The 13,759-nt window shown below is 37.0% G+C and overlaps 1 protein-coding gene across 2 annotated transcripts in view; it reads left to right on the top strand.

Moving 5' to 3' along the window:
* The window catches only part of LOC120535727 (transient receptor potential cation channel subfamily V member 6-like), a 103,460-nt gene extending 90,022 nt beyond the window's left edge, over nt 1–13,438 (top strand). For both annotated transcript variants that reach the window (XM_039763753.1, XM_039763754.1), the window contains exons 10-16: nt 3,912–3,998; nt 4,137–4,213; nt 4,404–4,569; nt 9,510–9,576; nt 9,686–9,954; nt 12,888–12,994; nt 13,098–13,438. In XM_039763753.1, the coding sequence (XP_039619687.1) occupies nt 3,912–3,998; nt 4,137–4,213; nt 4,404–4,569; nt 9,510–9,576; nt 9,686–9,954; nt 12,888–12,994; nt 13,098–13,143 (819 nt within the window). In that variant the 3' untranslated portion in view covers nt 13,144–13,438. The remainder of the gene's footprint in view (nt 1–3,911; nt 3,999–4,136; nt 4,214–4,403; nt 4,570–9,509; nt 9,577–9,685; nt 9,955–12,887; nt 12,995–13,097) is intronic.
* The last annotated feature ends 321 nt before the right edge of the window (nt 13,439–13,759 follow it).

Genomic DNA, 13,759 nt, shown 5'->3' with positions numbered 1-13,759 from the left:
AAGTAATTTTTATTTAGTCTACAGAAATATCTTTGGTAGGAATTCAACTTACATTCCTACCAAAGATATTTCTGTCGACTAAATAGAACCTACTTATATCCAAATAGAACTTGAAAAGATATGTTTTTTCAAATCTGAGCGCGCATTTTAGATCGACTTAACGCGCACTACATCGAGCCCCGTGCTATTGTGCTCTGGCCTGCCTGCATTAATAAGTGACCGTCACTTCGCTCTTACTTTTTTACTGCTCATTTAATCATGGGCCTCTCTACAGTTTTGTTTATTTTCGGGTTGTAATGTTCATTAAATTTACGTATGTTCTGGTCCATTGGCGGACCATGCATCTCACACCTAGGCCTTCAGTACTGCTCCATCTGAATCAACCCGCCCCTCAAAAACTAATTTATGGTTATAAAAACTATCTTAATATGCAGAAATACAGTATAAAGAGCCGCTGCATCGCAGACAGATAACTCCTGTAGCCACAATAAATGCCTTTATTGAATAGACAAAACATGGGTGAACAAGTTCCTTTCTACTGCAGCCACAGCCGCGACACACATAAAAAACATCAATAATAACTCATACACTTGCAATATTATTCAGGAAAAATCGCAACATTTTACTCACCAAAAATTCGGATTATTTGTAAACAAAATCCATCCTCCTCTCTTTCCTCAAAATCAGTTCAATCACTCTGTCGTACGGATTATCCATGCGCCTCAGTTCCATCAAAAAGTCCCTTTCTATCACCATCGAAGCTAAAGCTGAAAATTGAACCTGCGGCTTCTATCCAATCAATGGGTCTGAAGACGGTGACGTCGCCATACGCCTGCTAGAGGGCCGTACTGACACCAACTCAAAATCTGATTGGTTGAAGCAACAGGTTAATCAACATTTATTCTGTGTTAAGAGTGCCTGCACAACAGATTGTAAAGTCCTATCTGCCTGGCAACAAATGATGGCTGAAATGTGATTGGTTAAATGCTTTAATACGAAAATACAAGCCTGGAATCAGCACAACCATCGGAAAAGCTATGAAAGGAAGTGGACAGACTATTTGGAATTATTTAATAAGTATTCATGGACAAAATATAATTAACATCAGTTTGTGATTCAGATATTTTACGTATGAATATGCTAAGCACAGTCCTTGACCCGCGAATATTTACCTTATATGGGCAGGCACTCAATTACGTGAGAGGCGTGATGACGCGAGACATAACTCCACCTCCCACAGCCATCGAGCTGCAGTCTATTACAGTATATGGACAAAAAAATAGGTTCAAGTTATGACCATTACGCATAGAATTTCGAAATGAAACCTGCCCAACTTTTGTAAGTAACCTACACGGGAAGTTGGAGAAGTAGTGATGAGTGAGTCAGTGAGTGAGTGAGTCAGTCAGTCAGTCAGTGAGGGCTTTGCCTTTTATTAGTATAGATATATAGCAAAATACCCGCGCTTCGCAGCGGAGAAGTAGTGTGTTTAAGAAGTTCTGAAAAAGAAAAGGGAACATTTTTAAAATAACGTAACATGATTGTCACTGTAATTGTTTTGTGACTGTTATGAGTGTTCCTGTCATCAAGGATTTGATTATCATTATTTCTTTCAGTCAGGTTTGTATTTGGAGGATGTGTTGTGTTCAAGTTACATTCCATGTTTGTCAACCGTTATAAAGATAACAGGTTTCATTCATCGATTCCTTTCTTACTGCATCAATAAACAGCTCGTCTTCCTCTTTATTTGAGACATCACACACTGCATGCATGTTTTTTTTTACACTGTCTTCCTTTAGCTGGACATTGATTTTTCCACCGTGTGCTTTGTTTCCGCAGTAGCTGCACTTATGAATATGCTTGTATGCGTCACTTGCTTCATATTCTTTTGCTGCCTTCTCAATTGTGTAATGAGTTTTTTGTTCAGCGCTCTTTGGAGCTCTTGCTTTTTTTCTCCGTACTGCATTCACAGTCAGTTCACGTGAGCCGCTCGGAGTACATGCATCGAAGGTTCTCAGCTGTGCTTGCGCTATCTTGTGCGATGTCCACGGCTTTATTTAATGTTAGCTAAGACCCCAGCACTTAAAAGTTTCTCTCGCAGTTTCGCTGAGTTTGTGCCAAACACCACCCTGACCATCTCATCTTCGTTTCCATAAGCACAGTACTACACCCATGAATATTTAGCGGCAGAGTGTTTCTATTGGATTGTCGCTGACGGACGGCCTTATATGGACAGGCACTCAATTACGTGGAAGGCGTGATGATGAGGGACGCAACTCCGCCCCACACGGCGTCCAAGCTGCAGGCTATGGCCGGTATATATGTACATAAGTAGGTTCCAGTTATGACCATTGCGCGTAGAATTTCGAAATGAAACCTGCCTAAGTTTTGTAAGTAAGCTGTAAGGAATGAGCCTGCCAAATTTCAGCCTTCTACCTACATGGGAAGTTGGAGAATTAGTGATGAGTGAGTGAGTCAGTTAGTGAGGGCTTTGCCTTTTATTAGTATAGATTATATAACGTTCTGCCATAATGAGAATATCATGGACCGCCACTTGGTTTTCAAGTTACGGACATGCGCATATAGAAGCGTGTCATAAGCACGAGGCGGCTATGAAGTTTCTGCAGCGGACGTGGCCATCCGCCGTGCATAAGTTACCGTATTGACATTGGCGGGCGAAGGGGCCACTGATTCTTTCTCTGCCCAGGGTCGCCACGAGCCTAGAGCCGCCCCTGCTAGGTTACACTACTAGTTAGGCTGCTGAGACTGGCCACTGAGCAGAACTGACCATCATGAGTAGTAATAGCTCGCATATTTTCACGTTTTTTTGCTCTAGTTTTATGTAATTTTGTGCTAGCATTGTAACGAACAGTTAGTGCAGATTACAGCTGAAGATCTGAAGTGGACGCGAGAAGTTGGTGAGTTATAGTGTAGGTCAGGTGGCTTTTTGCATATCGGCTTATTTTACAATATAAACTTTGAAGTATACTTATTAAAGTAAAATTAGATTTTTGGAGGATTTGTTTTCCAACTTGAATTACTGAGCAATGAATTCAGTGAGCGTTTTCGTGATTTCTGTTCACAGGAACAGGACTTTGCACTGTTCTCTTACAACATTGAGAAATCGCCTGAGAATACCCAAATCAAATTGATGGAACTGCAGTCAGATTCTATTCTGAAGGCAAAATACAACAAAGTTGGTGTGCCAGGCTTGTATGCTTACCTGTCACCCTCGTATGTGCAGATCTGTAAGTTGGCATCAAAAGTACTGTCTATGCTCAGAAGCACTTACCTTTGTGAGCAATTGTTTTTGTTAATGAAAGCAACCAAAACCCCACATCGCTCAAGACTTACTGTCGAGCACCTTTCATCCCTCATAAAACTTGCAGCTGCACAAGATTTCAAGCCTGATATTGACAAACTGGTTATTAACAAGAGATGCCAAGTGTCGGGACAAAATGAAATAGATCTCACACTGTAAGACTCCTATATAAGCAATGATTATAATATAATAATATAAGGACCTAGCTAAGAGGCTGACTCTAATTGTATGCTGTTGTACGGAGAGTGTATGGAAATAAATTGCCTTTCTTTAAACTTTAAACGTTACATTTTTTAAAGTTTTCAGTATTGGAAAGAAAGCTACAGTAACTTTGCATAATAGTATAATAGTATTTGTTACAGTGTGGCCCACTGATGCACATATGGTGGTTGAAGTGGCCCACCAATGGTAGTGAGTTTGACATGCCTGCAAATAGATGGATAAATGCATACATTGAATATATTCTGTTACAAAACATTCACTTTTAATAATCTTTCTTTCTTTCTTTCTTTCTTTCTTTCTTTCTTTCTTTCTTTCTTTCTTTCTTTCTTTCTTTCTTTCTTTCTTTCTTTCTTTCTTTCTTTCTTTCTAGGAAAGTTATATCACCCGTAATGACTACCTCAGGCTTGGAGGAGAGATCATTAGTGTATTTGGTGCTATTGTTATCCTGCTGCTAGAGGTGAGTCTTTTTTTTGTCTTTCTCAACTTCTAGGACCTCCATTGAATTCCCATTTTCCGGTAAAAATCTGAAATCAATCTAATCCAATAATACATTATCATTCTTACCCCCATTCTTCTTCTTTAACCTCTTCATTAGGTTCCAAATATTTTGAAAGTTGGAGTTACTCGATATTTTGGGTACAATGTCCTAGGTGGTCCTTTTCATGCAGTCATGTAAGTATCTTTTAGTTTACTCATGCTAGACAACCATGAATAGTAATCAAAAGCTGCCCAGTGTTCTAGGTAATTGGAGAAAAGATTCTGGCATTGCATGTTAATATCACAGGAAGATCAGAGATAGGAGAATGAATGGGTGGACTATAGTGTTTCCCATACTGATATTGACTTTCATACTCTCTCCCAGCATTAGCTATGCGATTTTGGTGTTAGTATTGCTGATACTGCGGCTGACAAGTTCCAAAGGGGAGACAGAAGTCATGGCACTTGCACTTGTCCTGTGTTGGGGTAACAACCTTTACTTTGCACGTGGGTTTGAGATATTAGGACCATCTGTCATTGTACTTCAAAAGGTAGGCATTAGAATTCATTTTTTGCTTATTGCAATTTCTGTTTATTGATTGTAATTTACAGTTGATTTACTAGGTTTCACAAAACATTTCTTCCTTATTTTGTTAATTTAAACAGGAAACCATACACTTAGTAACCCAATTATTCTTTATCTTATGAAAAATATTTCCTAATAATAAAACAAATTGAATTATTTATAAACTGTGTATTGGCATGGAAATTCTAATGGTGTACACAAAATTTACACACGAATATTTGATTATTCAGGCATACCAAGAAAATATTACACTGAACTGAATCACACTCATACAAGCAGTAAACCTCTTGTGAGGCAGAAAGGGAGAGACTCTGCACTTCTCGACTATCCAAAACATTGATTATAAAGTTTTACCTGAATAATTCCACCAAAAATAATTTAAACAATGCAGATCTATGAACATAGCCTGTTACACCAAACGTATACACACAGTGCTAAAAAATATCTCAACATCAAATGCTAAAACCAATGTCTGAATAAGGACACCAGTAACACAAATCAGTTTCCATGCAGTAAATGATGCAATCTCAGTCAACACACCAATTAGTCCAAGAAGAATATTACAATAAACTATCTGATTAAGTTTGTTTGTTAAAAAGAAAGATGGTGATTCTTTACATGTATAAACCTTTTAACTTTAAAATTATATAGTGTAACTAATTATATCTGACTAGTAAGACGTAGGGGATTACTCAAAAAATTTAATCAAGTAATTGGAAGCAGGCACCTGGTCTGTCTCATATTTTTGAAATCCCCACTGGCATCATCATCTGTTAAAGTATAGAATATACTGTAGATTTAAATATTAACGCTAAAATTAGCGAAGCCTACGAAAAACACCTAATCCCAGCCCACCTTAAATCCCTTCGCACCTCTCCATCAGCGTGTTTTGTGTTGTAAATGTGTCAGTCAGCTCAAGCAGCAAGCAGTCTGCTCTGCAATCCCCCCGTCCACTTCTGCAGTTCAATTCGCAAAGAAGATTCTCAGTATTTATCTTGGAGTGAAGTGCCTGTTGTAGAGGGTAAATGATATATCGTCATTTGGAATACATGCATTTCATGTGTGTTCTGTGTCTACAACGATCTATGTAAACACTTTGCTAAAACAGAAACATTTTTCATGTTTTACTGATAATTGACAAAATGTAGACATGGAGTGTATAATGTGTGAAGACTAAAGTCTAAATATCAAATAAACAATTTCACAAAAGGTAAAAAGGTAAAAGGCAAGTGTGCTTTTATTCAAGAACTTATCCGAAGAAAAAGAAGTTGTCTTAGGGTAACTCAATGACATGACTGCTTGGGTGGTGCAGTGGTAAGAGTTGCTGACTCATAATCAAGAGGTTGCTGGTTCAATTCCCGGGTTCACCAATTACCATTTAGAGTAGTGAGCGGCTATTTTTATTACAATCTTATATATAAACATGTGAGAGTGTTTTTTCTGTCCGGCCTGGAAGTGAGAGGTGGAGTCAGGCTAAGGGCTCCACCTCCGAGGATACACAAGTGAGGCCAGCACGTCGGCAAAACAAAACATCCGAAGAGAGAGTCACTGGCTTATCCGCTATTACAGAAGTATGGTGAGCACATCGGCAAAACAGTATCCCTTTTACTTTTCCTCTCCCCACTAATACACAAGCGAGGTGAGCATGTTGGGAAAACAAAACATCTAAAGAAATACAGCCACTTAGCCGCCAATGCACAAACGATGCAAGCATGTTGGCGAAACGCAGCCTCCTAGGAGAGATATGCCCAGAGTAGTTCCTTTCAATTACCTGATATCTTTACATTTCAGTTTTTTTTCTGACAATTTCAATAGTTTCTAGGACCCCGTGCTTTTTACACCATGGGCTTACACAGCAACTATATAATAAAAGTATACATTTGATTTGAATCTGTAACTGCCAGAATAAATGTAAGGTACTTATAAAGCTTAGCAGGTTTTTTTTTTCACTTTTTTTCTCTCAGTCATGATCACGATGCAACCTCCCAACACCACCCCAGATCTAACGCTGTTAGTTTCTTTTTAAAATTGGGAATAACTGTGACTGTGAGTGGTGTTTTCAGACGATGGAACTAGAAATTCTCTGATCTGAAGGGATAAAAGCTGACACACAAACGCTGGTGAATCTGCCTTCTTGGTATCTCATTGTCACTTGAAGTTTTTTATTCAGTTTTATTGAGTGTTTCTGCTCACGCTGAATTAGTATGCACCTTATGGTCCATGATGTCAAAGTCGCACTGACAAAAAAACAGACATAGGTATATATGATATTTGGAATAATTAATTTTATGACTTTTATAGTACATTTCGGAATACACTGTGGCACTGATGCAACATTATTCATGTTATTCATATTCATTTGCATACCTTCATGCAGTTGTAATCAGTGACCGTGTTTTTTTGGTTTTTTTTTTTCCGATCTTGCCCAATCTCCACATTTTGGTGCATGGTGGTGTTTCTTTTGTACTCCAGGAAATACAGAGGAAAAAATAGTACAGAGAGGTCAGTTCCGCACTGTATACAATCATCAAATTCAAATGTTAACAGGTCCCACACACCCAAGGACCATCCTTCCTACATTTATAATATGTGTACCTGTTGCAATGTACACACCTCTCTCTATACTGTGGTTCTTTTTACATTGAAGGGGCACCTGACACGGAGTTTGCTTTCCTGGGGGAAATGGCGGTCTTAGAACAAAAGTTTGTCAATGTTGCATCCTCTTTTCTTTCTCCGTCTCCTTTTCTTGTAAGAAGCGACGACGAAGCTCCTCTGCAAGGTGAGCCAAGAACACTCTTCTTCTCTCAGTGGATCCTATGTATCCCTTGTACAGTACATGTGCGTTCATCGCCGCCAGGTCAAGCGTGTTGTAGAACGGCAGCAACCGGCCACCTGCGTGTTCCTGTTCTCACTGAGTAAGCTCACACGTTCTGGTCCATGATGTCAACGAAGCATTGGGGAAAAAAAGAAAGACACAAATATATGTGACATTTTGAAGAAATCATTTTATGACCTGAAAAGTACCAATCAGAAAACATCATCGCACAAATGCAATATTATTTGAAAACTAAGAAATTATTTTTAGGAAGTTTATGGATGTGGTGAGAAAGGACATGCAGGTGATTGGTGTGACAGAGCAAGATGCAGAGGACAGGAAGATATGGAAAAGGATGTTCTGCTGTGGCAACCCCTAATGGGAGCAGACAAAAGAAGAAGAAGAAGATTGTGGCTATCTTTAATAATATAAATCATACTGGACCTTTTGTAGCTCTTCACTTGCTTGCCCTGCATTGTTTTGACTGGGAAACGTTCAAACAAAAAATATAGATATATGACTAAAAAAAAAATATTAATGCAGAGAATAGGGTGCCGTAGCCTTCAGGCATCCTTATTAATTTGAAAGTTTATTTTTCACATGCATACATATACTTAAGAGTAAACCAAGAATACTGCAGGGCCAGTAAAGCCAACATTACAAGATGCAAACAGGCTTGCAACCACAGGCATAATAATATGTTCTCATACTGCCAAAATCAATATTTTTCTAGATAAGAAATTGCATTAACCATATGATGAGAAATTGAAAAGTAAATATTAAGAAAAGGTTTTGGGTTTTTATGAAACTTTCAATAATATGATGAATTGCTGAGGGAAACTTATTACTCATTTTAAACAACTGTAATCTATTGAGGCTGTGCTCCTTTGGCTCTTTATGTAGGAGCATCACTAGTATGCAGTAGGTATAGTAAATGAATGTCCATGTCAAGGAGTTTTGTCCATGTCAATATTCTATTTTCGTGACTTTTGTTTTAACCAATTAGATTGTTGTTGCTGCTGCTGGGTCATTACAAACACCACTCTTTTTTAAAAGTAAAGAGAAGAACATAGTATATCTATCATGTTTACATTTTCTATGAAACGTATAAGAAGAGAACGCATCTATCATGTTTATATTTGTAATTGTCATGTCCATTTTGAACACTAAGACTCAGAGGTATACATAAACGCAGTCAAACACAGTGAAAGCAGTGTATACAAGCCATATTTTTGCAAATGGAGAAATTATTTCTTAGTGGGCAGCAACAGCTGCCTATAACTTCCTTCCGCATCACTAAAAGAAAAATTACAGTTTATATTCTATATAAATTTTGAATTTGTGTCTATTCTTCTGCCAGAGACAGGCTGAATTAATATTTTTGTGAAATAAAGTTACTGAGACTTGTAATTGCTGAGATGATACTCTTTAAATACAATATACTGTATTGAACAGTTTGATCATGTCATGGGAGTTGCTGCAAGCAAGCACACAGCAGATGATGTTTAAGTTAATGTGAAAGAAAAATTTAGTTTAAATGATATATAGTGCAGTGGGTGGCGCTGCTGCCTCGCAGTTAGGAGACCCAGGTTCGCTTCCCGGGTCCTCCCTGCGTGGAATTTGCATGTTCTTCCCGTGTCTGTGTGGGTTTCTTCTAGGTATTTGGTTTCCTCCCACAGTCCAAAGACATGCAGGTTAGGTGCATTGGCGATTCTAAATTGTCCCTAGTATGTGCTTGGTGTGTGTGTGTGTGCGTGCCCCGCGGTGCGGGCCCTCATTTGTTTCCTGCTTTGCGCCCTGTGTTGGCTGGGATTAGCTCCATAGGACCCCTGTGACCCAGTAGTTAGGATATAGTGGGATGGATGATATACAGTTTTCTATGGTAAAATAGGTTAATGACAGAATTAATTGATGTATACCACAAAAGCTGCCCTCCTTTTTTTGCTATTTGTAATGTCATACAAATTTGTGATACTGATTACATTTCATAGTTAACGTATCTTTCTATAAAATAACATTGAACTAAAGATATAGTTAACCCTGTAAACATCATTTTTGTTAGATATAACTAGCTGTTATGTTTTTATCAGGTCATTTTTAGTGATCTCCTGAAGTTCCTCTGGCTATTAGTATTTACCCTGATTGGTTTCAGCACAGGTATGTACAAAACACAAAGGAGATTAAGTAAATGTTATCTGGCATTTTATTTACATTTTACTGCCAAGCATAAACTGATATTCTTTACATTTTATTATTCCACTTTTAGCACTTTGGATGGCTTATATGACTCAGAATTCTTCGGCAGATATCTACTTTGCTGATTTTGCTACAGTATTCTTGCTTGAGTATAAAATGTCCTTGGGATTAATGAACATACCTATCAATACTACAGTGTGGACACCAAGTATTGTAAAAGTTGTTCATACAGCCTTAACGGTTTTTGCCCTCCTTCTTCTCATGAGTCTACTCAGTGCCATGCAACGAGATACATTTGCAAGGGTGAGAAAGGAGAAGGATGAGTTGTGGAGAGCACAGGTAACTTAATGAGTTCTCCTTAAATGATTCTTCTGTAATATTCCTTATATTCAAAGTGTATGTCAAAAAATAAGTGATAAAATCACAAAACCTCTAACGATGTTTAGAAAGAGAATCTGAGATTTTTTCTGAGAAAAATTCTCTTCTTGTGGTCTGGTTACATAGCAGAGAAATAGTAGCTGGATCATCACATTTTTCTCTACAATATGGGTACTATGTTTGTAAATCTTTGGGGTTGATTTTTAAGCATATGTTGTGCTTTTTACCGTTATAGGTAAATCAAGCACATCATTAGACAAGACCAATATATAAAGATAAGATGATTTTATTTTAAAAAATCCATATAAAATCACATAGGAAGGTTACCATAGAAAGATAGGTTTAGGTTCATACATGAGAAATACAACTTTCATATCTTATACATCTAAATTTACAGTGAAGTCTTTCCTATCCATTGTCTCCCCAACAAACACTGTCCTGCTTTTTCCTTCTTTTTTCCACCATTCTTCCCTTTTTTCTGAACTTCTCTTTTTCTCCAGCAGTCGATCCCTTGCCTGCACTCATTTACCAACTCCACTCCACTCTCTATGTGAGTATCCAACATTATAGGAACGTGTCTCTATAGCACTTCCAGGTCAGCTAGAAATAGTCTACCTCTTAAAAGAGTTCCCCAGTGGCATCAGAGAGCTCTGCCAAGAGAGCTTCGAGTTCATGCTACAATTCACAGACAACCGTGTGAGAGACCCATCTGGGGCAGCCTTAGATGTGTGCTGCCAACTAGGGAACTGTGGGCATATCTTGCATCTCTTTGTAGGCTACAATAATTCTACCTTTCCTTGGAAATAAATAAAAAATAAATTGTTAATTCTTCATTTTAACAATACATTTTCAGACATTCACAGTTTAATGATGAATAAATAATGACATTTTTGTGATCTTCGTTGAAGGACCTGTAAATGTACAGTTCAAGTGAGTAGCAACCATTTACAGAGCCACACCACCATATGTCACCGCAGATCTAGGCCTGCAGTTTCAGGATGGAAACAACATCATCGCAGTTTCAGGACAGAGTACTAGAAGATGAGTTTCAGAAGGTTTCAGCGGGTTTCGGCAAGTAATGTTGTTGGAAACTGACTTCACCGCTGTTTCAGGACAGAGATTTAGAAGGTTTTTGTACATGTCACTGTGAAGTTCTGAGGGTTTCTGTATCATTGTGAAGTTTGGAGGGTTTCTGCCATCACGCTGTGTCATAGATCAAACTAAACAATATGGAGCATTTTTTGTAAAATACACTATTAACTTTTACCTTGTGTTTGGGAACCATTTAACATGTCGACAATATTAAAATCATTAAAAATTGAGTCAGCTGATTTCATTAACTTAGGGAGGTCATTCTAAAGTCAGGGCACTATAGAGTTGAAAGCTTTGTCCCCCATAGAGCACAGGTTAATATGGGGCACAACAGCATTGCCAGAATAAGAGGACCTTAGTGGGTGAACAGGAGCAGAATGATAGAGGAGGTCACTGATATAGTCCAGTGCATCTGCTTAAAAATGATAACATTCATCTAATGTCTATTAGGCAAGCTTATATTTTAGAAAACTAAGATGCTTCATGTAGTAGATGAGCTGAATATCATCCACACAGCAACAGAAATGATCATACTTGCAACATATATAAAGGAAAATATAAACGACCAAGCTCTGAGCCCACTCAGAGAGATTCCATACTTTATCCAGGTTATCTCAGGATATTCAATATTTATATTTAGAAACTGATAACAGGTTACTTAAGTAAGATCTAAATCTGAGTGCATGGCAACTTATACTAACAAATTTTAGAGATAAAAGAAAGATTAGAAAATTGATCTGTAACTTGATAGCTCACTGGGATCAATATATTTTTTTTCTTAAGAGGAGGTTATTAGCCATTGTAAAAAGTTTAGAAGTTTAGGTACATATCCAAGATTTAACAACAAATTTTTAAATGTGGTTTACCAAAGAGAGGGTAAAAGATTTTTAACAAATGTAGTAACAATATGGAGGCATGTAGAATGTTTGGACCATTTAACTAATGCACCAAAGTCTTAATATTCAGTTTGGGAAAAGATTTTAATTGCTCTGTTTTCTCAAAAGCAACCTCATTTGACACTGGCTGAAAAAGAAGACATTATTATTATAAGGTGGCATAGAAATTTTCAAACCTATCCCTAGATTACCTTCTCATTAAATACCTTAATAAAATCCTCACATCTAAACCAAACAGGAACATGTTGATTGTTTCATAAAAACAAAAAAGATAAGAAATGGATGGATTAATCCAGTTTATACAACAAAATATATAATAATAATAAATTGAAATAAACTTAAAAGATCTTAATTTATGTTAAATATCATCTTAAAGTACTGGGTACTGTCAATCACCCCAGTTTTAATACGCGCCAAACTGAACAGCACTGTAACTAGTGCTACAGTCATTAATGATTAGCTGCTTACCAAACAACATACATAACATACATACAGTACATGTAACATTACGTTAACTTTTCAACCTGTTTTAAAAATGTTTGCCTACTGTACACTTTTTATAATAATAATAATACCAATACCAAGCTGCTTTCTGCCATCTTTGAATTTGCTTTGTGCTTGAATGTTGTGTTTGCCTAGAAATGGTAATGTCACTTCCGTCTTCAAACGTCTGGTCTACACTTGTTGACCTAGACCTACAGAGATGTTATGGTGCTGTGGCTCTGCAGTTGAATCATATTGGCTCAATTTGACATGCTGGCATTTTTTATTAAACTCTGTTTACAATATATAAAGATATTCATCTTTTATTTAATATTATTTAATATACTGGTCATTTTATTAATTAATTTATATTTAATAAAGTATTTTAAACTTTTGTCTAAGGTTTACTATAACTCTCTACAGATCGTGGCTACAACCATTATGCTGGAACGAAGACTTCCTCGATGCATGTGGCCTAGGCTGGGGATATGGGGACAGGACTATGGTCTTGGAGACAAGTGGTTTCTCAGGTTAGAAAACTGTTAAAAATATTACATTTCTCCATCTGCTAAGTATTACTCATAATTCATTCTTGAGAGATGGTTGCAGCAATTCTTTTTTCCTTTTCTTCAGGATAGAGGAAAAGCAAGAAAATACTGCCTACGCCCAAAGACGCTGAATGTAAAGCTTTATAATACACAATGCCCGTTTTGGCTCAGACTATAAATCAGCACACAACATCTTTGAAGACGAACATTGCTTGACTTTATAGACTTCACACCGTGCATTTACTTTAGTAATAAAATAATTTCTCATCTCTGTTTTTATGACCATATCATGAAAATTTATTTAACTGAAAAACATTTTGACTAATATACATTGAACCAGTTGTGTATCTGTTTTATTATTGATACTTGTATCAAGATGCTACTTCATGCTACTTGGGCTTTGAAGAGTTCATGAATAAAATAAAACCTTGCCTCTTATTTATTATTTTTAATTTTATGCCATCTACTACTATAGTAAGAAATGTAGTTGATCCTTTCACATACCCATATTTCCACCGCTGTTTTTGCTCAGTAGTAATTTTTTATCTGAAAAAGCTGCAACTCTTCTGAAATTTTGTTCAGAATCTCAGTAATTACATTATGAAATGCATAATCACTGAATATACCTAAAGAAACTGGATTGATCCCAGAAGGTAAGAATCCACCATTTTAGTTGCACAAAAAATGACATATCCTTTATAATATGAGAGTAATCTACAAATGACCTACCTTTTTTGTTTATTAAAG

The sequence above is a fragment of the Polypterus senegalus genome, chromosome 9, assembly GCF_016835505.1.
Source record: "Polypterus senegalus isolate Bchr_013 chromosome 9, ASM1683550v1, whole genome shotgun sequence".
NCBI lineage: Eukaryota > Metazoa > Chordata > Cladistia > Polypteriformes > Polypteridae > Polypterus > Polypterus senegalus.
This window is presented reverse-complemented; position numbering and strand designations above follow the sequence as displayed.